General features: G+C 38.9%; 2 protein-coding genes, 1 non-coding gene and 1 pseudogene across 4 annotated transcripts in view; 3 read left to right on the forward strand and 1 right to left on the reverse strand.

The window, feature by feature from the left end:
* Window positions 1-1,026: 1,026 nt before the first annotated feature.
* LOC148367335 (uncharacterized) lies at window positions 1,027-13,177 on the forward strand. The gene is made up of 3 exons (XM_088334187.1): window positions 1,027-1,510; window positions 7,730-8,452; window positions 10,399-13,177. Exons 1-3 carry the CDS (start codon window positions 1,285-1,287, stop codon window positions 11,442-11,444), a joined length of 1,995 nt encoding a protein of 664 aa, XP_088190313.1. The 5' UTR covers window positions 1,027-1,284; the 3' UTR covers window positions 11,445-13,177.
* A 402-nt stretch (window positions 13,178-13,579) lies between these two features.
* LOC148367336 (U2 spliceosomal RNA) lies at window positions 13,580-13,713 on the forward strand (annotated as a pseudogene).
* Window positions 13,714-15,772: 2,059 nt separating this feature from the next.
* Window positions 15,773-15,844, reverse strand: trnag-ucc (transfer RNA glycine (anticodon UCC)). The gene has a single exon. It is a non-coding gene; the product is annotated as a tRNA-Gly (tRNA).
* A 3,142-nt stretch (window positions 15,845-18,986) lies between these two features.
* LOC148367338 (protein TANC1-like) overlaps window positions 18,987-24,206 on the forward strand; it is a 97,067-nt gene continuing 91,847 nt past the window's right edge. For both annotated transcript variants that reach the window (XM_088334196.1, XM_088334197.1), the window contains exons 1-2: window positions 18,987-19,069; window positions 23,257-23,451. In XM_088334196.1, coding sequence (XP_088190322.1) covers window positions 18,994-19,069; window positions 23,257-23,451 — 271 coding nt within the window. In that variant the 5' untranslated portion in view covers window positions 18,987-18,993. The remainder of the gene's footprint in view (window positions 19,070-23,256; window positions 23,452-24,206) is intronic.

Here is a 24,206-nt window from a genome sequence, read left to right on the forward strand (position 1 = left end):
CTTAATCACAAAGAGTCTCAAAGGGCTGCACAGACCAAAGATAATTGCAAACCACAGACTATTATGACACCATCCCCTGATCTAAAACCTACATGAGGGCAAATAATACACAGATATTGTCAACATAAAATATAGGTTATTCATATGCTATTGAAAAGAAGTGTGTTTTAAGCTTAGATTTAAACATTTCCACTGAGTTTGCAGATCGAATCTCAGGGAGAAGAGCATTTTACAGCACCGGGGCCCGTGTGGAGAACGCTCTCAAACCTGCGGATCTCTTTTTGGCTCTTGGGATCACTAATAGACCAGCATTTTCACCACAAAAGAAAAACCCACAACTGCCTTGGGCTTTGCCTAAAGCTGCCTAACTGCCGGAATTAATCAATTAATCGATTAATCAGCCCTTTGAGACTCATTGTGATTAAGGGCAATACGAATAAAATAAACAAACAAACAAAATTTATTATAATTATTATTATGCTAAAAGTGGGGCGGCTGGGTGGTTGGCATGATGCAGCCCCACGTTGCAGAGGTTCACACGAGTGCTTGAAATCCTTGAAATACTTTAATATTAATGTTGTGTTTTCAAGGAATGACGAGAGCTTGAATTTGGGTGAAGTGTTTGTAAATTCTTGTTGCCATGTTTCTAAACAGGTGTGCTTAAAAATAAGGTCGACACTGCTTTCCAGTGGCTTGGCTTTCTTCCCTGATTAAGGGTAGCAAGCATGAATTAGTACGCCATTATACCATTAAGCGCCATTACCCCTTACGGTACAGGTGCATGCTATACCTTAACAGAAAACTATGAACTGTGAATTGATTATTCCATGAGTGCAAGGATTACGTATCAAAAATTAGACATTTATTGCAGACCTTGCAAAAAATTAGGGTAGTGTTGCCTAGTGGTAAATTGTAATGAGAAGAACATTTAGCAACTAAAAATCTCAGCTAGATATTACATTCGTTTTTACCAAACATCTATATGGTGAGAGATCCATCCATCCATTATCTGCACCGCTTAACCTCAGTAGGCTCGCAGGGGTGCTGGAGCCCATCCCAGTCAGCTTTGGGCAGTGGGCAGGGGACACCCCGAACTGGTTGGGCGAGAGATTTAACTCAAAAATATTCACACACGCATTGTTCAGATCAACAAACGTATTCGCGAGACTCCTTGTAAATAGGGCAATACAAAGAAACATGACTTAACTTGACTTGACATGAAGAAAGGGCGGGTGGAAGAAGGAATAATGGAATTTTAAATGAAAAGATTGTTGGATTCGGACAATGGACCTTAGCGGAGGATTCTTTTACATTTTTCGAGGAGTACGGGGCTTTTTAACAGGATTTGAGAAGTGGAACGGTGACGAGGACGCGGTGATAGGGGGCGGTAGTTCACCAAAGAGATGGATGCCGACCGCTGTTAAACACCAAGAAGAAGAAAATAACGAGCGTGAATCTCGTTCGCTAAATGAAGCTAGCAAGCAGTTTCCAGATATGTCGAACAAAGCAGGTTGGTTACTTTAGTTTCTACAACATATATTGCTTTTTATTTCTAGTTCCTGAAGTTCATGCAGCCAAAATATGAATTCACCTTTAAAATACCTTCAATTTGAATAACGCGTAAAGGTTTTTTTGTGTGTCTACGTGGTGTGAAACTGCAACAGTCTTGAGTTTACAACTGAATGCATGAATATTCACAGCTTTAAACTTATCTACAAACAACTGGTCTGGTCACAATGCCCTGAAAAAGTATTGGTTTATTTGTATAGCCCTTTATCACAAGAAGTCTTAAAAGGCTGCACAGAACACAGACTATTCCAAGCTACATGCTATTATTACACCATCCTCTGATCTGAAACCTACATGGGGGTAAGGAAATACTCAAAACCAATGAAGAAACCTTGAGAAGGGACATGATGTTGCAATAACAAATAATACACAAATATTGTCAATATGAAATATAGGTCATTCTTTACCTATATCATAGTTGTGGATTTTAAGCCTAGATTTAAAAAGTTTCACTGAGATTGCAGATCGGATTTGAACCATTTATATACCCAACCAAATTTCAGTCAACAGCATATGTCTGTTCTCTTACAATTGTTGGTATTTTGTCTTTTACATAGTTGGTATTTTGTTCTGACCATTCTAAGTACTCGTCCTTACCATTATTTTGTTTAAATTATACGTTTAAAATGTCAATTGTATGTTTTTCATATTTTGGTATGGTGCAGTGTTACGGCTTTAATGTGGAATAGGGCTAGGTATTTAAAAGCCTTTACTTCAGCCTACTCCCTTTGGGCACATGTCAAGTCAAGTCAAAAAGTCAAGTCAAATTTATTTATATAGCCCTTAATCACAAAAATGTCTCAAAGGACTGCACAGGATTACAGTTACAAAATTACACAATTACCTGATCTTAAACCAGCATGCGGGCAAGGAAATTCTCAAAAACCTCAGTGTGAGGAGAAAAGAGAAACCTTGAGAAAGGACCTCACATGTGGTAATCCCCCTTCCAGGATTGAACAGGGTGAATTACAATTAGCATTACTGTACACAGAATAGTAAACACTAGGTAAGATGTTGAAAATGTCCGGAAAGAGCATGACATCAACGACGACGCCAGCTGGTAAATGCAGGGGTTGACATGCTGCAGGTCAGACCCCGGTCCGCTGACCCATCCCAAATCATCCTTCTCCTTCGTATCAGCCAGGCAGGCCTCAGAAAAAGACAGGACAAAACAGAATACGAGGTGGGCATCAATCATATGCTTTGGAATAGAAGTGTGTCTTAAGCCTCAATTTAAAAACTTCCGTTGAGGTTGCAGATCTTATCTCCAGAGGCAGGGCATTCCACAACACCGGGGCCCGGATGGAGAACGCTCTGTTTTCGGGGCTTTGGATTGTGTCAATATTTTTTTGTTTCCGTTCTTAAATTGTTGATGCTTTTTTTTGTTCGTCCTGTGCCTAAAAAGCCTCAACCAAATCTAACGTAGCAGTCTAATAAAATCAAACAGGGAACTATAATATGAGTATTTTAGTCAGCCATAGTTATATCTTCAGTTTCCCCGTACGCCCCTACCGTGCAGAAGAAATTGGCAAAAGCTTGCTGGGGTGACAATAGGTGCGATACTGCAATTTCTTGTTCAAATACCTGTTTTTTTTTTTTTTAAACGCTAACAATATAGTGTTAAAGGCCAGATTTATTCTTAATGTCATTGGATTACCTTAGTCAGCTTTCGACTCTTGTCGGTGTGATGCTGATTATTCGGCTAAGCGATCAAAGAGTCAAAGTGTATTACTGCACCACTCCACAAGACGGCACACTGCCTGAATAATTGTTGTAGGAATAGCTTTTCAGTCGTTGTTCATTTCATGTTCAAAAGTGTCGAAACACCCATTTATATTATAGTCTTAAATTTACACCTAAATTCAATCTTGGTCTCGTTGAATAACCTGTCAGCATCGCGACTAATCCTTGGAATCTTCCGTAGATGATTACACTGGTTTATAGCAAATTCTGAAAAATGCTTTTTCTTTGAAATTTATAAAAATGAATCGAACCATGGTTATTTTTGTACTGATAATATTGATTGTTATTAATCTACGTTACAGCGTTTGTTACTCACTTTCTTTGGTGATCCATTGTGCTTTGCCGCTATCTGGTGGACACTTGCAATAACTGCGGTTGTATAGTCGTTTGGGGTACTTTCCTGTTTAGTGCATTGTAAAATATTTTTTCTCATGCCCCCCTTGGAAGAAGAAAACCTCATACACCCCCACCCCTTTTGTGACTATAAATAGCAACATATGTCCATAAAAGCAAAAGACTGTATCCTTGTTTGAGTAAATTAATTAAAAAACAATACCAATAATCTTTATCGTATTGGCCCTGGAAAACCTATATCAATTAATATCCATTAAAGACATGGTATGTAATATTTAGTGCCTCCTAGTGGTACAAATAACTCATTCTGTAAAAAAACAACATTTATTTATATACTCAACCAAAAACATTAACTATCATACCTATGTTATTTTTGTATTTAATAAAATCATAAATTGAGAAATTTTTATCGTATTTCTTTTATGTAGTGTGATCCCTGCCTGGAAGTTGCCGGTATGTTTGTCTGGCTTTTTACTGCTTCGGGTACCCAAAGCCACAAAAACTCACTATGTGTTTTTAATTTTGCGCGAAGCTCCCCATCCTTTTGCCACTTTGAGTGTTTTTGACATATGTAACACACAATAGGTATGGGTGAACCCCACCAATGGCAAGACAAAGACAACATTCTTCCGGTCAGCCCCAAGAGAGCTTAAAAGTAGCTCGCGATCGATGAATACTCGAACTAAGACATATTTTTTGGTCCTCGCTCAGAGTAATTAGGATTCCTATGGCATTATATTTGGAATTTCAATCCGAAAGCTAAAATCTCAAATGACCAACCTCTAATATCACACTCATTTGAAATGACCCACTGCACACAAACAAAAGCGTCTTAACCAAAAACAGCGCAACAATACTAGGATTTATCTTAGGGCTGTATTTACAAGATGGTGAGCTTTCATGGAAAAACTACAGCTTGAAAGTGACGCTGCCCTCCCCAGATATTTACTTGACCAGTAAGAGTACTTCGTTTGTGTTTTTGAAGAAAAATATTGTGCCACTATGTGACCTTTTTTTTTTTGGTCAACTCATGTTTTTAGCATTGTTTTCTGACTGCTAGCCAATCTGTCAGTCACATGCTTCCCGAAAAATAGAACTCACCGCCACTGTTGAGCCAAAAAATGTCCTGCCATGTGAAATGCCCCCCCTCTAGCATACATCACTCTCGCAAATGCCACTATAACAACTTTGTATCTCATTTTGGGGGAAATGTAATAGAACAGTATAGAAATCACTTTTAAGCAAGCTGAAAATATCGACTTTGGCAAAAGTACTCCTTATTTTCTGAATTTAACATGTACTGAAAAAAGTTTAGTTCTTTATGGTAGAGCGCATACATTTTCAATACATGTGATATTCGGAAGATTACTGTTTTAAATTTCTAGTTAATCCCAATAAAAGTAACTCGTTTATGCAAGTTATAGAGACGGTACCAGAGCTTGACACGGCTTGGGATTCTCTTAAGCAGTCTATGGTTGGGGAAAAAATGTTTTCCCTGCAGTGGATTTGGCTCATTCTCCATTTATTATGAAAGGTACATTCCAATCTAAAAATCATCAACACTCCAACAGCGGGGTCAACATGGCAAACTCAACATGTCAAGCCCTTACAAACAAAAGTCTAATACAATTGAGGAAATTTCGAAAGTGGGACCCTCACATCCAATACAAAACATTAACATGAACTAAGACTACTTGTCTTTCACAAAATCAGCTGAATGGGCACCTGAAATCATGGAGTGACTGACTGTCCTTCCCAAGTCTTGGGTCCACTATTTCCATGATGGAAAACTGTGCCATTCCTAACACTGTTGCATTCATTAAAGTGAAATCTTTTTCCTACAAAAGTTGGTGAAACTTATTAAAACCAGTAAACATTGGAGACACTCAATTTGTCTTATAGTTATGGTACATTACACGTCATCCTTTGTTTTGTCGCATGAATATTTGAGGTTGGGTTTAAATGTGGAGTTGCAGAACATCTGTTATAGTTGACAATTCTTGCAATGCAATGTCATATGTCTGAACAAGTACATTAGTGGTTAAGACATAGAATGACTGCAATTGGACTCAAAAGATTTTGTTTTTTTTTTTGTTGGTTCTCAATAAAAATAATGCAACAATAGAAAGTTAAATATTCATTTGGAATTACATTCCTGGTAGGAAACCTCTGCATTATCGGTGGGGATCTGGGAAAGTCTTTTATTGAAACAGAGCAGCTTGGAATAACACCACGGTTCCCTGCTCCAAGTGCGCCATGTTGCCAGAAAATGAATTGGCGGTAGGCTGTATACCAGAATTCCCTCTGGTAATCACCCGGTTCCCTTGTTCCACCCAAAGTAGTGAAATACTCCTTGCATCATCTCTGGAGTTTTATGGCCCCAGCATTAAGGCAGTACATTGAGAGATTTGGCAGGGTATTGATGCAGTAGTTTGGTGCTTGGCCTTGGCATCTGAAAGCAAATTTCTTTGCATAATCCACATGAGCAGTACTGAAGGATATTATGCTGTCAGCACACAAGCTCACCATAGCGGCTTTGACGGGCTGACAGTCAAAATGGAGACCTGGTTGTCTTTCGATCAGCTGGGCTTGTAAGTTGTCTTCTTCATCTGTGGGCATTTACGCAATGACTCGCTGCCAAAAAGGAAAAGTAGTGTTTCAATAGATACTGCAAACAAACATGAGCCTATGGTCCGCATATTGCCCCAAAATATTTAATAGCCGCAAGTAGCAATATAAAATAAATTGAGAAGAATATGAATATGTTTCCAAATAACTTTTTACATTATTGTGAACTTGGTGTTTTGACTTGGACAGTGGTAACCAAATTGTTTAATATGGTGTTAACTCAGTTGTAGCAAAGGAAAAAGACTTTCTAATGTTTTTCTAAACATCACTTTCCAGAGTGGATAGTAACAACAATAGCCTGTTTTAATCATACTTTTTACCGTCAAAGCGTTCTAAATTAGAAATATATTGTAAACAAAGTAAGAGTAGGTGGCAAGGAGTACACCAATTATTTTCCAATAAAACATACTTTTTCAGTCCTTCACATCCATGCCCAATGTAATATTGGTATTGAATGACTGAATAGCGGTCTACCAACCTGTGTCCTTCCAATTCTCTTCAACCTAAAAGTTTTCAGACTTTCCACGTCTTCAGCTGGGAGGCTCTGCTGTCGCCGCTGTAATCCTAAAGCATCGCGTCCTTTGCCTTTACTGCCCATTTGTCTTGTTTTCCTTTTCCCCTGCCCTCTTTGGCACAGTGTTTCAAAGTATATAAAAAGTATTTAAAAAAGGGGAGAATGAAGTGGTTTATTTTCTGGAGCGTAGTTGAGTCGCTTGTTCGAATGTGAACGTAGCCATTAACATCAGGACCAGTAGGAATGGATTGTCTTGCAACACATCATTACACTATGAATTGAAATATTAATAAACAGGTCTGAACAGTCACACTTTACATGGATAAACGAGAACAAATAATAAAAAATGTTATTGACTTATGTCATCACTGTGGGAAAACTGGAAAGTGTAAAAGATGACATCATGCACACCTGCTGGAAAGCAGACGACAATGGCCAGATACATTTGAGAAGAAATGGCTCTGGTTGTCCACTTAGTTTCCGTAGTAAGCATTCTTTGCTGCGCTCTTTCGGCACTGGTTTTGAGTTTGCATTGGACAATACAGTGCTGTCTAGTGGTCAAGTATTGATCACTTGGGCTTCAAGTTTTCATTAGGTCTAACTTTGTTCACTGAATTGTATGCGCCATTTCAAAATGTTCTTAATTTGATCAGTCTGGGCTATTTTTTTGATTTGGCCCTCCATCCATTTGACATTGACACTGCTGATGTAATTGCACTGAATTAATGGAATGGTCTTGAGGATGATTTGAAAACAAAAAACGTTCATTTCTGTTTGAGAATCAAGATATTGAAAAATATGTCCATAAAATTGAAATCTTGATTTGCATTGTTAAGTAGGTCAAGTTCATCCATTTCATAGTCTTTAAGAAATTCAAAAGCATTGTGATTTAACACATTTATATGTGCCTTGTGTCTGCAGACGTCAGTCAAGAGAATCTTCCTTTGCAACAAGTGACAATTTGGCCTGTTGTGAAAAAAGAGGAGGATGAGCTTTTAGAGACAGTTGACATTAAAAAGGAGGAGCAGAATGTGAGGCCTGTTCATGTTAAAAAGGAAAAGGAGGACTTGGTACCTGTTAACGTGAAAGAGGAGGAACGTTTGAGAGAGTTTCCTGGTACTGGAGCCCATTTAACCTCCCAAGATCAGAATCTTCCTTTGCAACAAGAGACAATTTTGCCTTTTGTGAAAAAAGAAGAGGATGAGTTTTTAGAGACCGTTGACATTAAAAAGGAGGAGCAGAATGTGAGGCCTGTTCGTGTTAAAAAGGAAAAGGAGGACTTGGTACCTGTTAACGTGAAAGAGGAGGAACGTTTGAGAGCGTTTCCTGGTACTGGAGCCCGTTTAACCTCCCAAGATCAGAATCTTTCTTTGCAACAAGAGACAATTTTGCCTTTTGTGAAAAAAGAAGAGGATGAGTTTTTAGAGACAGTTGACATTAAAAAGGAGGAGCATAATGTGAGGCCTGTTCATGTTAAAAAGGAAAATGAGGACTTGGTACCTGTTAACATGAAAGAGGAGGGACATCAACTTGAAGAGAACAACGAGAAGGTGCCTCCAAGCAGAAGCATCCGTCAACACGCGACAACAGATGACGACGACCTGTCCGAATCTGCACACGATGATGGCGACAAACAGTCGGAAGGTGATGGCACATACCACAAGTGTTCGCATTGTGGAAAAATGTTTCCAAATAAGTGTAGTTTGAAATCACATTTGAAATTCTACACTAGTGAGAAACCGTTTTCCTGCTCGGTTTGTGGTAAAAAATTCAGCAAAAATAAATCTCTAACACGCCACACAAAAACCCACACTGGTAAAAAACCTTTTGCCTGCTCATTTTGCGGTCAAAGATTTAGTCAGAAACAAAGCTTAAAATTACACACAAGAATACACACTGGTGAAAAACCATTTGCCTGCTCACTTTGCGGTCAAAAATTCATCCGAATAGGCTACTTAAAAAGCCATGAAAGAACTCACAGTGGTGAAAAACCTTATGACTGCTCAGTTTGTGGTAAAAAATTCAGCCAAAAAGGAAGTTTGAACAACCACTTTAAAACCCACACTGGTGAAAAACCGTTTGCCTGCTCAATTTGTGGTCTAAAATTCATCCAAAAAGGAAGTTTGAAAGACCACACAAGAACACACACTGGTGAAAAACCATTTGCCTGCTCATTTTGCTGTAAGAAATTCAGCATGAGATCTAACTTAAAAAAGCACACAAGAACCCACACTGGTGAAAAACCATTTACCTGCTCATTTTGTTGTAAATGCTTCTCTGATAGTGATTCCTTAAAAAAACACACAAGAACCCACACTAATGAGAAACCTTTTGCATGTTCAATTTGCAGTCAAAAATTTAGCCAAAACGCAAGTTTGAAAAGACACACAAGAACCCACACTGATGAGGGACCTTTTTTTTGTTAAGTTTGAGGTCAAAGATTGTCTAGTCAGGTTAGAGCTCAGAGTCTCAAGTGTTCTGGTGACAATAGATTTATTTTATTTTTTCAATTAGAATTTAGAAACAACCCTGCTTGATATGAGCTCAGAGTTTTCATTTCATCGGAAGAAATGTCAGCTAACTCTGAATGAAAACGTTTGTGTACTGTTGATGTCAGTGACATGTATTAAATTTACGCAACAGTTTTTAATTGTGCTACTTTTGAAATTGCTTTTTCATATGTAAGTGTGTTGCCGCTTTTTTGCTTTTATTGTTTTATCATTTATAGCATTATATCATAGAAATGTTGAATAATAATAATAAGAGTCATTCAATATCTCCACAGTAGTTCAACTATTGGTTTTTTTTTCTCTAGTATTTTTCAAGAATGTCTTGTGTGTACACATTTTTTGAATCAAGTTAACCAGGATGATCTGAGTCTGATAATGATTAAATGATTACAACTTATATTGACCTGCATTCAAAGTGTAATGACTATTTATTTGGATTTCAGAACCTTCTAAGACATTTGAGTGTATTTGAATATCATGTTTGTGACCCTCTTTGACCAATGAGATTTATTTACAAACAAATGCGATTAAAATGTCTGAGTTACTTAAAACAAGTGGGTTAAAAGAATGTTTTACCAAAAACTACTTTTCCCACATTGCACATCGAGTAAGATATTTCCCAAAAATATCCAAGAATATTTTGTTCTAATTAGTTTACAATACATAAATGTGTAGCAACATTTTCTTTTTCATTGCAACTGGAATATTTGTGACGTGACTTAATAAAATCAGGGTTGTTTTACATGGAGTAGTTACATTTATTTTACATAACATTCAATGACATGTAGTTACATCAGCCCTTTTGAAGACAGTTATTACACTGATGTGGCCCTCCATCCATTTGACATTGACACTGCTGATGTAAGTGCACTGAATTAATGGAAAGGTTTTGAGGTTGAAAAAAAAACGTTCATTTCTCTTTGAGAATCAAGATATTGAAAAATATGTCCTTAAAATTGAAGTCTTGATTTGCATTGATAAATAGGTTGAGTTCATCTATTTCATAGTCTTTAGGAAACTCCAAAGTATAAAAACCTAAAATTGTGATTTAACACATTCATACATGCCTTGTGTCCGCAGACGTCAGTCAAGAGAATCTTCTTCCTTGGCAACAAGAGACAATTTTGCCTGGCGTGAAAAAAGAGGAGGATGAGTTTTTAGAGACAGTTGACATTAAAAAGGAGGAGCAGAATGTGAGGCCTGTTCATGTTAAAAAGGAAAAGGAGGACTTGGTACCTGTTAACTTGAAAGAGGAGGAACATTTGAGAGCGTTTCCTGGTACTGGAGCCCGTTTAACCTCCGACGATCAACATGAAGAGAACAACGAAAAGATGCCTTCAAGCAGAAGCTTCCGTCAACACGCGACAACAGATGACGACGACCCGTCCGAATCTGCACACGATGATGGCGACAAACAGTCGGAAGTTGATGGCACATATCACAAGTGTTCGCATTGTGGGAAAATGTTTCCAAATAAGTGTAGTTTGAAATCACATTTGAAATTCTACACTAGTGGGAAACCGTTTTCCTGCTCGGTTTGTGGTAAAAAATTCAGCAAAAATAAATATCTAACAAACCACGCAAAAACCCACACTGGTAAAAAACCTTTTGCCTGCGCAGTTTGCTGTCAGAGATTTACCCGGAAAGAAAGCTTATTATCACACACAAGAGCCCACACTGGTGAAAAACCATTTGCTTGCTCACTTTGCAGTCAAACATTCACCCGAATAGGCAACTTAAAAAACCATGAAAGAACCCACAGTGGTGAAAAACCTTTTGACTGCTCAGTCTGTGGTAAAAAATTCAACCATAAAGGAAGTTTGAACAATCATGTTAAAACCCACACTGGAGAAAAACCGTTTGCCTGTTCAATTTGTGGTCTAAATTTCAGCCGAAAAGGAACTTTGAGAAACCACACTAGAACCCACTCTAGTGAAAAACCCTTTGCCTGCTCATTTTGCTGTAAAAAATTCAGTTTGAAATATATCTTAAAAAACCACACAAGAACCCACACTGGTGAGAGACCTTTTGCATGTTCAATTTGCAGTAAAGATTTTAGCCAAAAATCAAGTTTGAAAAGACACATAAGAACCCACACTGATGAGAGACCTTTTTGTTCAGTTTGAGGTCAAAGATTTTCTAGTCAGGTTAGAGCTCAGAGTCACAAGTGTTCTGGTGACAATAGATTTATTTTTTCAATTAGAATTTAAAAATGATCCTGCTTGATATGAGCTCAGAGTTTTCATTTAATCAGAATAAATGTCAGCTACGTCTGAATGAAAGCATTTGTGTACTGTTGATGTCAGTGGCATGTACAAATCTACTCAACATAGTTTCTAATTGTGCTAATTTCGTTCCATTGTGAGCAAGACTACACGTCTTAAAGAGAGTTTTTACCCTTCCGCTATTTACATGTTCAACGTGAATTGATTAGGTTATTATGTATAGTATTATGCCAACGACGTTCCTCCGACCTATTCTACTCTAATCTTGTTATTTACATATTCTTTCTTTTTAAACAATTCTATATAATTACTTTGTATTATACACTACATTATTTTTATTACTCTATTCTTTCACATCTATTGTATTATAATTATTGAGAGTTATCGTGTCAAAGGATTTCTTGTATATATCATGTTTATGGTTTATTCTGGCTGACCAGCTCGGTAGCCTAGATGGTAGGGCGCCCGCTCTGAGACTGGGAGGTCGCTGGTTCAGCCTTGGCCGAGTCATAGACTTACAACATTGGTACTCATTTCCTCCCTGCCCGGCATTAAGGGTTGGAATTGGGGGGTTTGGTCACCTAATGATTCCCAACACAGCAGTTGGGTCTAAAATGGCGGCGCCCTGTTTGGCTGCGGCTGCATCGGCTCACTACAGTTTAATTGTACGGGTCAGGTGTATCGACATTTCGTTCTGTGTGCATGGTTACAAAGAATGACAGTAATAATAATGAAAAAATAAATACTACAATACTACTTTTGAAACTGCTTCTTCAAATGTACGAGTTTTGACGCTTTTGTTTTATTATTTATAGCATATATAATAAAAATGTTGAATAATAATAAAAATGAAATGATCTGCATTTATATAGTGCTTTTCAAGTCAAGACTTCCCAAAGTGCTTTACAGTGTGCTTCACATTTCCCAATAGCGGCCGTGCAGCCATGTAAGGCGCTAACCTGCATATTGGGGGTATTAGGGGTTCAGTGTCTTACCCAAGGACACTTCGACATGTAACACGGAGGAGCGAGATTCAAACTGCGATCTCTTGATCTTAAGACGAGCGCGCTACCTCCTGAGCCACTGCCGCCCCTTATAATAGTAATTCAATATCTCCACAGTATGTTCCACTATTATTATTTTTTCTCTAGTACTTTTCACGCATCTCTTGTGTGTGCACATTTTTTGAATCGACTTAACCAAGATGATCTGAGTCTGATGGTGATTAAATGATACAACTTATTATTGAAAGTGTAATGACTTTTTATTTGGATTTCAGAATCTTCTAAGTCATATGAGTGTATTTGAATTCCAAGTTTGTGATCCTCTTTGAAAAATTAGATTTATCTACAACCAAATGAGATTCACTTTGATAGTACAACTTCATACGATTAGATTTGACTCATAATTTCAACATTGAGTTATTTTTTTTGTTATTTTTACAAGTTGTAATAATTGTGTTCAGTGTCCAAGTTGTGAAGGGGCTCAAAGCTAAACTTGTTCTTTTCCTGTCAGTCCTTTTTCTTCGTTTCAATCATATTATTGTTTCTTTACTTGTCTGCAACCTTGTTACTGAAATGAAAGAAAGATGACTAATTGCCAACATCATTTTAAGAGATTCCACATGTGCTGAAGTCGTTCGTGTTGTCCATTCCTTTTTCTTTTTCAGTAAGAATACTGTGCTAAGAACGAAAAGACAGTTTCCTTTTCGTTGAGATCACGTGTCAAACTCGGGGGCTAAATGTGTCCCACCACATCATTTTACGAGACCCACAAGAGCTGAAAATGTCTGAGTTTCTTAAAACAAGTTGGTGGGAAAAATGTTTTACCAAAAACTACTTATCCCACAATGCACACGTCGACTCAGATATTTCCCGAAAATATCAAAGAATATTTTGTTCTAATTAGTTTACAATACATAAATGTGTAGCAACATTTTCTTTTTCATTGCAACTGGAATATTTGTGACGTAACCATGAATAAAGTCAGGGTTGTTTTAATGGAGTAGTTACATTTATTTTATATACAATTCAACGATATGTAATTACATCAGCCCTTTTGAAGACATTAAGGCTTGATTTTTGCTATCCGGAGATGGAATAAGAGCTTGCTCTGTCCACTCCACGCATCGGCCCGGTATTGCAGTACCTCCGGGAACGGTGCATTCGCAATAATCGCAGCAAGGCTTTAAGGCTAGGACCTTAGCTTGGCCTTTTGGCTGAGAGTAAGAGTCGAGTTGAAATTTGATTGTTTTGAATGTTTTTTTGAATTCTCACAAAATCTGTGTTTTTGTTGTATTACTGTTAATATTCCGGTACCTCATTCAGTTGTTAAGTCATGGGCGTCTGCGACTGTTTTTTTTGTTTGGCACTTTATGGGCTTCAGCGCTTGCCGTAGCTTAAGTGATTTTTGTAAGCGTTGAAGATAATTGCAGTCGAGAACAGAGACCCCTGACTTTTGTATTGTTTTATTTACTGAATGCAGGCAATAAACCAGAGATTGTGAAACCTTGTGTCGTGCATGAACGAGGGTCGCTACACTAGGCTTTGCAGCGTATTATGAACTGACCGATATCGGATAATGAATAAAGAAGATAGAACAATAACCCTTAAAAAAGTGCACTCATAACACCAACTATCCACGTCAATCGCGGCCTTCCTCTTGGTCTCCTTCCATTGACTTCTGCTCTGTAGATCCTCTTCAACATTCGCTCCTCATCCATCCTTTCAATGTGTCCAAACCAACAGAGTACTCTCTTATCAACACGCTTGCTCAGTTCCACGACTACTCCAGTTCTTTCTCTCATAATTTCAAATTCTCTATCCAATCTTGTCACTCCCAACATAGTCGTCAAACACTTCATCTCAAAAACATTCAATTGCCTCCTTAAATCTGCGTTCAGGCTCCAAGTATCTGCTCCATACAACACAGTCGGCACAATCACACTCTCATACAGTCCCCTCTTAACATCCATACTCATACTCTTGTTGTTCATCACTCTCCTCAAAGCACCCAAAACTTTCCTTCCTTGATCCACTCTGTGCAATACCTCACACTCCATTCCACCAACTGCAGCCACATCACAACCCAAGTACCTAAAGCTTTCAACTTCTTCCAGCACCTGCCCATGCAACCTGATTTCTAACGTCATGCCAATTCCATCACGTGAACACTTCATCACCTTAGTCTTCCCAACATTGACACATAACTTACGCCTCTCACATACTCTTCCAAACTCCGTTACCAACCTTCTCAATGTTTCCTCAGAATCAGCCACAAGCGCTGTGTCATCTGCAAACAACAACTGACTTACCTGCCACACAGTTCCACTGTTGTCCATCATCTCTACACCTCTTCCAAATACTCTTGCATTCACCTCTCTCATCACACCATCCATGTACGCATTAAACAGCCATGGTGATATCACACACCCCTGTCTCACACCAGTCAACACAGGGAACCACTCACTTGTCTCACTCCCTACTCTTACACATGCTCTGCTGTTCATATAAAAACTCTTCAATGCTTCCAACAACTTTCCACCCACTCCATACATCACCATCACTTGCCACCACGCCTCTCTATGAACTCTTTTTCAAGTCCATGAAAGCCCAAAAGGGCAGCACGGCAGCGCAGTAGTTAGCGCATGTGCGGCACAGTTCATGTCTTGGGAACCTCCTGCGTGGGTTCAAATCCAGCTTCAGACTTCCTGTGCGGAGTTTGTATGTTCTCCCTGTGCTTTCGTGGGTTTCCTCCGGGCACTCCGGTTTCCTCCCACATTCCAAAAACATGCATTTCAGGTGAATTGGCCGGTCCAAATTGTCCCTAGGTGTGAATGAGCGAATGAGTTGTCTGTCCCTGTGTGCCCTGCGATTGGCTGGCAACCACTTCAGGGTGTCCCCTGCCCACTGCCCGATGATTGCTGGGATGGGCTCCAGCGCCCCGCGACCCTACCAAGAATAAGCGGTGTAGCTAATCAGATGAAATGAAATGAGATGAAAGCCAAAAAAAACATCCTTACCTTTTGCAAAATATTTCTCACACACCTGTCGTACTGCAAACACCTGATCAACACATCCTCTTCCTTTCCTGAAACCACTCTGCTCCTCCATCACCACCTCATTCGTTCTCTCTCTCACTCTCTTAATCAAGACTCTTCTACACAGCTGTTGATGATACATGAGTGAAAAACAATAACTTAGTGTAACAATAACTTACTATCAAGAATGTGCATTAGCTGGGAATCGAACCCAGATCAACTGCTTGGAAGGCAGCTATGCTAACCACTATACCACTAATGCCTTGGACAAATCACTTCTGCCTAAAAAAATCACAAATTGGGAAAATCATGGGTCGAATAGCTTTCAGGATTGTTGATTATGGGTTTAACATGATAATACACTACCATAACACTGCATTAGCTGGAAATCGAACCCAGGTCAACTGCTTGGAAGGCCGTTATGCTAACCATAGACAAAAATAGTAAAATTGCTTTGAGGGTTATTGAATATGAGTGTTACATGATAATACACTACCATAAAACTGCATTAGCTGGGAGTCGAACACAGGTCAATTGCTCAGAAGGCAGCTATGCTAACCACTATTCCACTAATGCCATAGACAAAAAAAAATTGCCTAATAAAATGGGGGTAAATTATCTTTGAGATTTGTTGCTGATGGCATCTATGCAAATCACTATACCACTAATGCCTTGGAAAAAATCACTTCTGCCTAAAAAATAAAAAAATGGGAAAAATCATGGGTTAAATATCTTTGAGGATTGTTGATTGTGAGTTTAACATGATAATCCACTACCATAACATTGCATTAGCTGGGAATCAAACCCAGGTCAACTGCTCAGAAGGCAGCTATGGTAACCACTATTCCACTCATGCCATAGACAAATTAATTTCGCCTTAAAAATGTGGGTTTACTCAACTTCATTCTACTCGACTTGACTTCCGAGCTTTGAGGGTTGTTGATTATGAATTAAACATGATAATAAACTGCCATAGTACTGAATCAGCTGGGAATCGAATCCAAGTCAACAGTTGGGTAGCCAGTTATGCTAGCCACACTGCATTAGCTGGCAATCAAACCCAGGTGAACTGCTCAGAAGGAAGCTATGCTAAACACTATTCCACTAATGCCATAGACAAAAGACTTTGGCCTAAAAAAAAATCATGGGTAAAATAGCTTTGAGGATTGTTGATTAAGAGTTTAACATTATAAAACACCAACATATAATTGCATTAGCTGTGAATCAAACCCACATTTACCGCTTGGAAGGCAGCTATGCTAACCACTATACCACTAATGCCTTGGACAAATCACTTTTGCTTAAAAAAAGAAAAAATTGGAAAAGTCATGGTTTAAATAGCTTTGCGGACTGTTGATTATGGGTTTAACATGATAATACACTACCATAACACTGCATTAGCTGGCAATCAAACCCAGGTCAACTGTTTAGAAGGCAGCTTTGCTAACCACTATTCCACTAATGCCATAGACAAAATAATTTTGCCTTAAAAAATTGGGGTATTTTATTTTCTCAAAACATGCATAGCAGGTAAATTTGCGGGTCCCAATTGTACCTAGGTATGAATGAACATGTCAATGGTTTTATGTCTCTGCGACTGGAAACCAGTTTGGGGTGTCCTCTGCCAACTGCCAGAAGATAGCTGAGATTGGCTCCAGCACCCCCGCGACCCTACTGAGGATAAGCCACTCAGAAAATGAATGAATTGATAGTTTCAGCACAAAATTAAACTTATTAAGAATCACATGCATATGCGGGTTAAGGTCCTTTTTCTCGTCAAATATTGAATACATTGACCGTGTTACATATATTATCAAAAATTAACACCAAACACACGCAGACTGGGCAAAAAATACACAACATTTAGTATTCGTAATGAGAAAATTGTACTTTGTCACATAAACACATAGCAAATATTGTATGTAAGTCATCTGTGTTTTAAAATGTGGCATACAAAAGCAACTATCAAGTGTTCTTGTTTTGTTTAACTTGTGGTCCAAATCAAACAGGCTCTAAATGCGGGTTTGGCAAATTTACCTAAGAAAAACCTGTTATGTCCTGAAGGATTTTATACATTTGACTATAAAGGATTTTGTACGATCGAATACAAATTACATTTGATGCAAAAGATATCCTCTGGCTGGGCTGTGGTGCGAGGTCAGTGCAACCTAGTGGAGAATGATGTTTACAGGAACGGCGGGAATGATAAGATAATCAGCACATCTAGACGCAGAGGGGCCTGATGACGTAGAAACGCTCTGTCTTGTTTTGGTTAATTCCAGACATCGTGGCGCTCTTCTCCGAGGTGGTAGAGCCCGGGGAGCTTCATTGGCGCGCCCATGGGAGGAGTCGGCGCGGTTGTGCGGGGAGAGGATGCCCAATGAGAGCAGAGCTGGAGGACTTGAGAGAGAAGGCCTGCCAGAGACTCCAATGACACTAATTCGACTAATTCGTCCGTAATCGATGGAGTACACTTAGTTAAATTTATAATGAAATTAAATCTGCCCACGTGTGGAAATGTCGGTTTCTTATTCATCTTTTCCATCAAGAAACGAGCATGCATTGTTGGGTGAATGTAGGTTGTGTTTGGTTAATGGAGTCAGATAACTAATTCGAACAATTTGGTTAACAGTACATTTTAATATTCTAATTCCCAACAGTCCCCCAAAACTTTTTGTTACTTTCGAAACTTTATGAAAACACCGCTGCGCAATTTGCTGTTCTTTTTTTTCAGTGTCATGAGTTAATATCTGACTCATAACACAAATGTAATTATTTGAAGTTTTTTTTTTCATTTATTATTTCAGTTTTTAAACACACACACACACTTTCACATTAGCAATGAGAACATGCAGTATTCTCTACTTAAAGGTATTACCAAACACCAAATGTTTATTTTCAATGAGGCACATAATGTGTAGTGTTCCTCCCCACAATTATGCAAAAATGTTGCAAAATGTTGCACACACCAGGGGACTCGAGAAATCTTGTCCCAAAGTGTACCCATCTGACTTGCTTCCTCTCAAAAATATTTTCAGAATGTAATGCCATTGATGGTTTTAGACGTCAACCCTTTTACGTAGGCTGACAATGACTGAACTAACCTGGAATTTAATGAGTTAACATGCCAGCATGAACTGGAATGAAGTAGATTAGGCTGCAAAATTTCTGAATGTTTCTTTAAGAGGGAAAAGGATCAAATATTAATACATCAAAATTGGGACATAAAACGGATACGCATGTGCAAGTCGACTCTTCATCAGTGTGAGTCGACCGAAGAGGAGCGCAGAGTCTGCGAAGCAGGGGATTTATACAAAGACTGCATTGAAGAACCAATAACAGGTAAAAATATCTCTTCTTCTCTGGTAGCAAAAAAAAAAGATTCTTCAATATTTCTGCAGACTGAACAAAATGTTCAAGGCGGTGTTTGGACCCAAAAAACACAAAGGAGGAAAACCAGCTGAAACCACAGGACAGAATCACCCTGGTAAGCACAAACAAAGTAAATGCATCTTGAATTGAATTGTCTCTATTGTCATTGATATCAACGTTGTGAAACGAGATTAGACATGGCACTCCAGGGTAAACACGATATAAAACATGTGAGATAAGAGACTATCAGGATGAAAGACAGAATTCAGTTTTTACAACATAGTGCTGAGAGACTTGCCTAAGTTATATATGAATGAAAAAGAATAGTGTATCGAAACAATAGTGCAATCTTGCAATTCTATGCTAATTTTGTTTTATTATCATCAAAAACTGTGTTTAGCTGAGCCATAATGAGAAGGAGAAACGAATATAATATTGAACCTGTTCAAAGTTTTAATATTGGAACTACCGCTTGCAAAGTTCTCAGGGGGGATTCAAGTCGTGCCAATTTCAGTTAGCCTCATTTCAAGTGTGTCAGATGAAAACATCGTGACCTAGTACGACACATGAAAAAAAGGGCTACGCGTATCATTGATTCAAAGGCTGCTGGTTAATCATGTTTTGCATGTACTTTGGAACAACCGTGTTGAACAATACAACTGTGTAGACTCAAAGTGACCAAAAAGCAACGTTTTTCTTCTCATTTCTTGCCTTTTTGCGAGGAAAGAAAACATAAAAAAAGAAAAGGGGATGAACAAGAAAAGAAAGAGGGGGGAGAGAAAGAGGGCAAACATTGAAAAAAATAAGGAAAAAGGAAGACAAGAATAAAGAAGCAAAGACAGAAGGAAATAATAAAGAGAAGAAATAAGAAAAGAAAGAACAAAAAAATAAAGAAAAAATGTTAAAACAAGAGAGAAATAGAAAAGGAAAGAAAAAAGGGAAATAAAAAGAGAAAAGGGAAAAAAGAAAGACTGGAAAAAGGCAGGTTTTTGAGCGTACTCGTAGCAGCAAGATGACGGGCAAATATGTCAGCTTCTTCTAGGTGAGGCTTCATTCAAATAAATGCAAGAATCTGAGACTTCAAATATGTAAAATAAATATTGTTTACATGAACAATTATACATTTTTGCTTATTATATAAATCAAGTTTGGTTTTCAATATAACATATGATTTTTTTTCACCACCAGGGGGTGCTAAGCAATGTTCCCTCTAAGCAATTGCGCACTGCTCGCACATTCTCAGCGCACAAGAAAATCTAGCCAGCGCACAAAAATGAGGGCTCAAAGTTACAAATTAAGAAGCGACTTAAGTCAAAGTTACAGTGCAAGAAGGTAAAAATACACGGGTTCCCCTGACGCTGTGTTCTAAATACAGTATTTTCAAGTGAAGGTAGAAGTAGAACGTAGTTGAGTAAAGTCAGTAGAGTTTTTCCAGAACCGGCTTCTTCGGCTCGGCTCACTGAAAGGAACCGGTTCTTTCGGGTCCTAAACAGCTCTTCAGGTTGTTTTTGCTTCTTTAATCCCAACATGACCAAATATTATGTAAAACTATGCACAAAATGACTTAAAGGAAGGGGGGAATAGAACAAAAAAGAAAAAAATCTCGAAATGAAAAAGTAGTGAAAAGCTGAGAAAAAAAGAAACAAAAGGAAGAGAAAAAAGAAGGAGAAATTTAGAAAAAAAAGCCAGAAAAAAAGAAAAGAAAGAAATCTAGGAAAAAAAGTAAAAAGAGAACAAAAAGAAAAAAGTAATAGCTCGGAAAAAAATAAACATAATGACACTTTTTTTAAAAAAGAATTTAAAAAAAAGTAGGAAAAAAAACACGGAAAAAAGAAGAAAAAGTTTGTGTTGCATTCAAATAATTTCCAATTATATCAAGTGAATCTTGTTGCCAACATTGTACTTCCACTAAAAAATGTGCTTAAGTACAGTTCTGTATCTTACAACCGACTAAATAAGCCCCCAAAAATGTTAATATTATGCGACAAAATACATCAGGAAATAAAAAGAAATGGATATCTTGTGAAAGAATTGTAAGACCAAACGACGTTTGTAGGCCGTACAACCTTTGCAAGAGTACATGAGTCAATTCATTCAAAAGAGAAAAATAATTTTGCATTGCCGGAAACACAGCAAAATGTCAAGTTTTGGACATGTTTGATGATTAATTATCTTGCCACACTTGGGATTATGGTTGCTCACTGTTGTTTCGAGCGTTGCTCACCGACTTTGTGTGAACGCTCAGACCCCTGGAAAATTAGAGGGAACATTGGTGCTAAGTAATAGACACTATTCGTAGTGCAGTGCTTAGCACATTCACCTATCACGCGAAAGGTCCCCATTTCCAGACTGGGCAGAAATGCCCCCAATAAGCAGCTCGGCGCCTTGCATGGCTGCATGGCCGCTATTGGTGTGTGTGTGTGTGTGTGTGAATGGGTAAGTGTGAAGCACATTGTAAAGCACTTTAGGAGGTCTTCATTGACTTGAAAAGCGCTATATAAATGCAGACCATTTACCATTTTACCATTTGTTGGCCTGGAGAGACGGCCGCTACCAGCCTATACTTACCCAAGACACATCACAAGAAATGATGCCCTACATCTCGTGCGGTGAAAGCATCCAACCAACCAACCTACCTTTTAATATAAAAATTTTAACTAAAATGAGAACATATTAAAGGATTGCTGATGAAATCATGCCATTTTTTTCATAGGCTTCATTTTCTGCAGTGCTGATCTGACTTAAGAGGGTTGCCTTGATGATAGACAAACATTAAGTAGAGCTCGGTCTCACAGAAGCCGCGTCCTCGTTAATATTTAATGGCGTGCCGCCTTGGGTTGCAGAGGAACGGCGTTGGTCTCATTAAAAATGATACTGCGTATTTACAGTGCATATGCACAACCCTCATCCCCTGCAAAAAAATCGATTGTTTATTATTTCAACACATTTTCTCCACGATCAGGTGTTGTGTTTTCCTCCCATTTCATCTAAAGTTGACTTGTCTGACATTTTATATTCCAAAGCTCCTTTAATCATTGTAAATCGTATTCAGTATAGTATGATCGTGTACAGTAATCCCTCGGTTATCGCGGTAAATGGGGACCAGAAGTAGTCAAACTTACCACAATATGACATCCTTACCACCTGAGAGTGTATGACAATGACAATATACCAACTATATATCTGAAAATAAAAACGCAGTTCACAGAATTGCAGTGTGACAGATGGTCTTTATTGTCATCATACAAAAGTCCAACAAATTCGGGGGGCTTCTCCTTTCAGTGTTAGAAAGCAATTTAAAGAGCGGCTGGCTAGCAGCACGCTAGCATCAGATATTTTTGATATTCCTGCGGCAATTAAAACACAACTGTCTCGAATGCACCGATTTCCCACAAGTTGTAGCTCCAGGTCATCCGTTTCATGGGTAATGGATCTGGCGTTGGTGAGATACAGGCTGGACAGGGATAACTTATAAAGGCTGTTACGTAGATCAGCTGTAACATCATGCTCGACCTGCAGCATCGTAATTGCCTTCTGTCCCGACGTCGCCTCAGTCGCTTCCCGGACCCGATGACCATCCAAGGAGCACCCGCCTGTGATCACCATTTCTTTGCATTCTTCTGAGTACTCAGAGTCCGATTGAATTGATGAATTTCTTTTCAATGGAGCAAGCCGCTGAAATACTATCTGTGGCTGTAGCCCTTTTATTTTTAGGGGGGAGGAGGGACATTGACGTGTGAGGTCGCAATGCTGTTTGACTGACAGCACACAGTCACGCCCATTCAACAGATAAAAGCCCTCCCAAACCTGCCCCTGTAATAGCATTTGCTTTGTGCTGCTGATACTCATCTGGGCCACCAGTGATTGTAAAATAAGCCCTGTTTTGCTGACAATATCTGTGTATTATTTGTTATTACAAAATCCATTGCAGCCTGGTCATCCTGGAAGGGGGATTACCACATGTGCGGTCCCTTCTCAAGGTTTCTTCATTTTCCTCATGTTGAGGTTTTTTTTTTAGTTTTCCTTGCCCTTATGTAGGTTTTAGACCAGGGGATGGTGTGATGATAGTCTGTAATAATAGTCTGTGGTTTTCAATAACCTGTGCAGCCCTTTGAGACTCTTTGTGATTAAGGGCTATACAAATAAAAGTGACCTGACTTGACTAGTCTGCTGAACACAATGCCTAATACGTTGATATCGATGACAATAAAGACAATTCAATTAAAGATCTCCAAAGCAGTGAACGAGCAATAACCTAGCGCAAAGTAATCAAGGATTACTGTATTTTCTTTTTTTTTGTAGGTGGATATTGGCACCGTCCCCAAAACCTGCAGATGGGTTTTAGTGGTGTTACCCAACAGCACCATCACCACTACCAAGAAAGGCATGCGAGGTCCAAGCCACTGACTAAAGGGCTGTCTATTTCTTTACCGTCTTCCCCTCTCTTCCCTCGCCAAGACAACATGGTTCCGTCACGTTCGTGCACCAAGTTCCCAGGTGGGTGGACCTGATGACACGTAAGCACATTGAAAGGATGAAAGCCACCTGAGCCGCACGGAAAGCCAAACGCTTGCTCTAATGATTTTGCCTTGATGAGTGAGCATCGGTGCGTTGAGCCGCGCTATACATTCGACAGCAAACACAAATGCGTGGGTACAGACGGAGGCCCCGAGGGCCCCCAACACGTGACAGATTGTAACTAAATGATTGAACATGATGACTTCAGGCAAGGAACGCCATTGAGATGGGTATACTTTGAAATCATACATCAATGTCATTGAGACAAGAAGCTGCATTTGATTTGGATTTATTAGGAATATTATTGGCGAGAAAACCTGTCTGAACCAGAACAGATACAGGACCCAATCGCGCGACGTTCTCACACAAGCTTTTTATTTTATGGGAAATGGGGAGTCATGCACGTTAGGAAGCCAGTCTGGCGTGGAAGGACAGGACGCCAGAGACCGACGAGATCGATAACGAATCGGGGTAACGAAAATAAACAGGAGAAACTAGATGGTAACCAAAACTAGAGAAACTCACCAACAGGGCAAGAATAGACAGAAAACAAAACTGGATCCCGAAATTAAACAGTACAAAAATAAACGGTAACAATACCGGACTGCATATATCAACAGGAAAACAGGACCGAGTCAGAACCCACGTCTTGTGGGGCAGAAGTTTGTTTGATAATTGACGGGCTGACAACCGAAGCAAGAGAGCACTGAGCTTTATATACAAAGAAAGTCAAT

This window comes from Urocampus carinirostris, chromosome 4 (genome assembly GCF_059441175.1).
Source record: "Urocampus carinirostris isolate Australia breed hairy pipefish chromosome 4, RoL_Ucar_1.0, whole genome shotgun sequence".
Lineage (NCBI taxonomy): Eukaryota > Metazoa > Chordata > Actinopteri > Syngnathiformes > Syngnathidae > Urocampus > Urocampus carinirostris.

Bases quoted from the DNA above. Each gene is read 5' to 3' on its own strand.
- LOC148367335 (XM_088334187.1), top strand. From the start codon at position 1,285: ATGGACCTTAGCGGAGGATTCTTTTACATTTTTCGAGGAGTACGGGGC. The intron at 1,511-7,729 runs GTTGGTTACTTT...TTGTGTCTGCAG, and splicing joins AGATATGTCGAACAAAGCAG to ACGTCAGTCAAGAGAATCTT. The intron at 8,453-10,398 runs GTGATGGCACAT...TTGTGTCCGCAG, and splicing joins TGGCGACAAACAGTCGGAAG to ACGTCAGTCAAGAGAATCTT.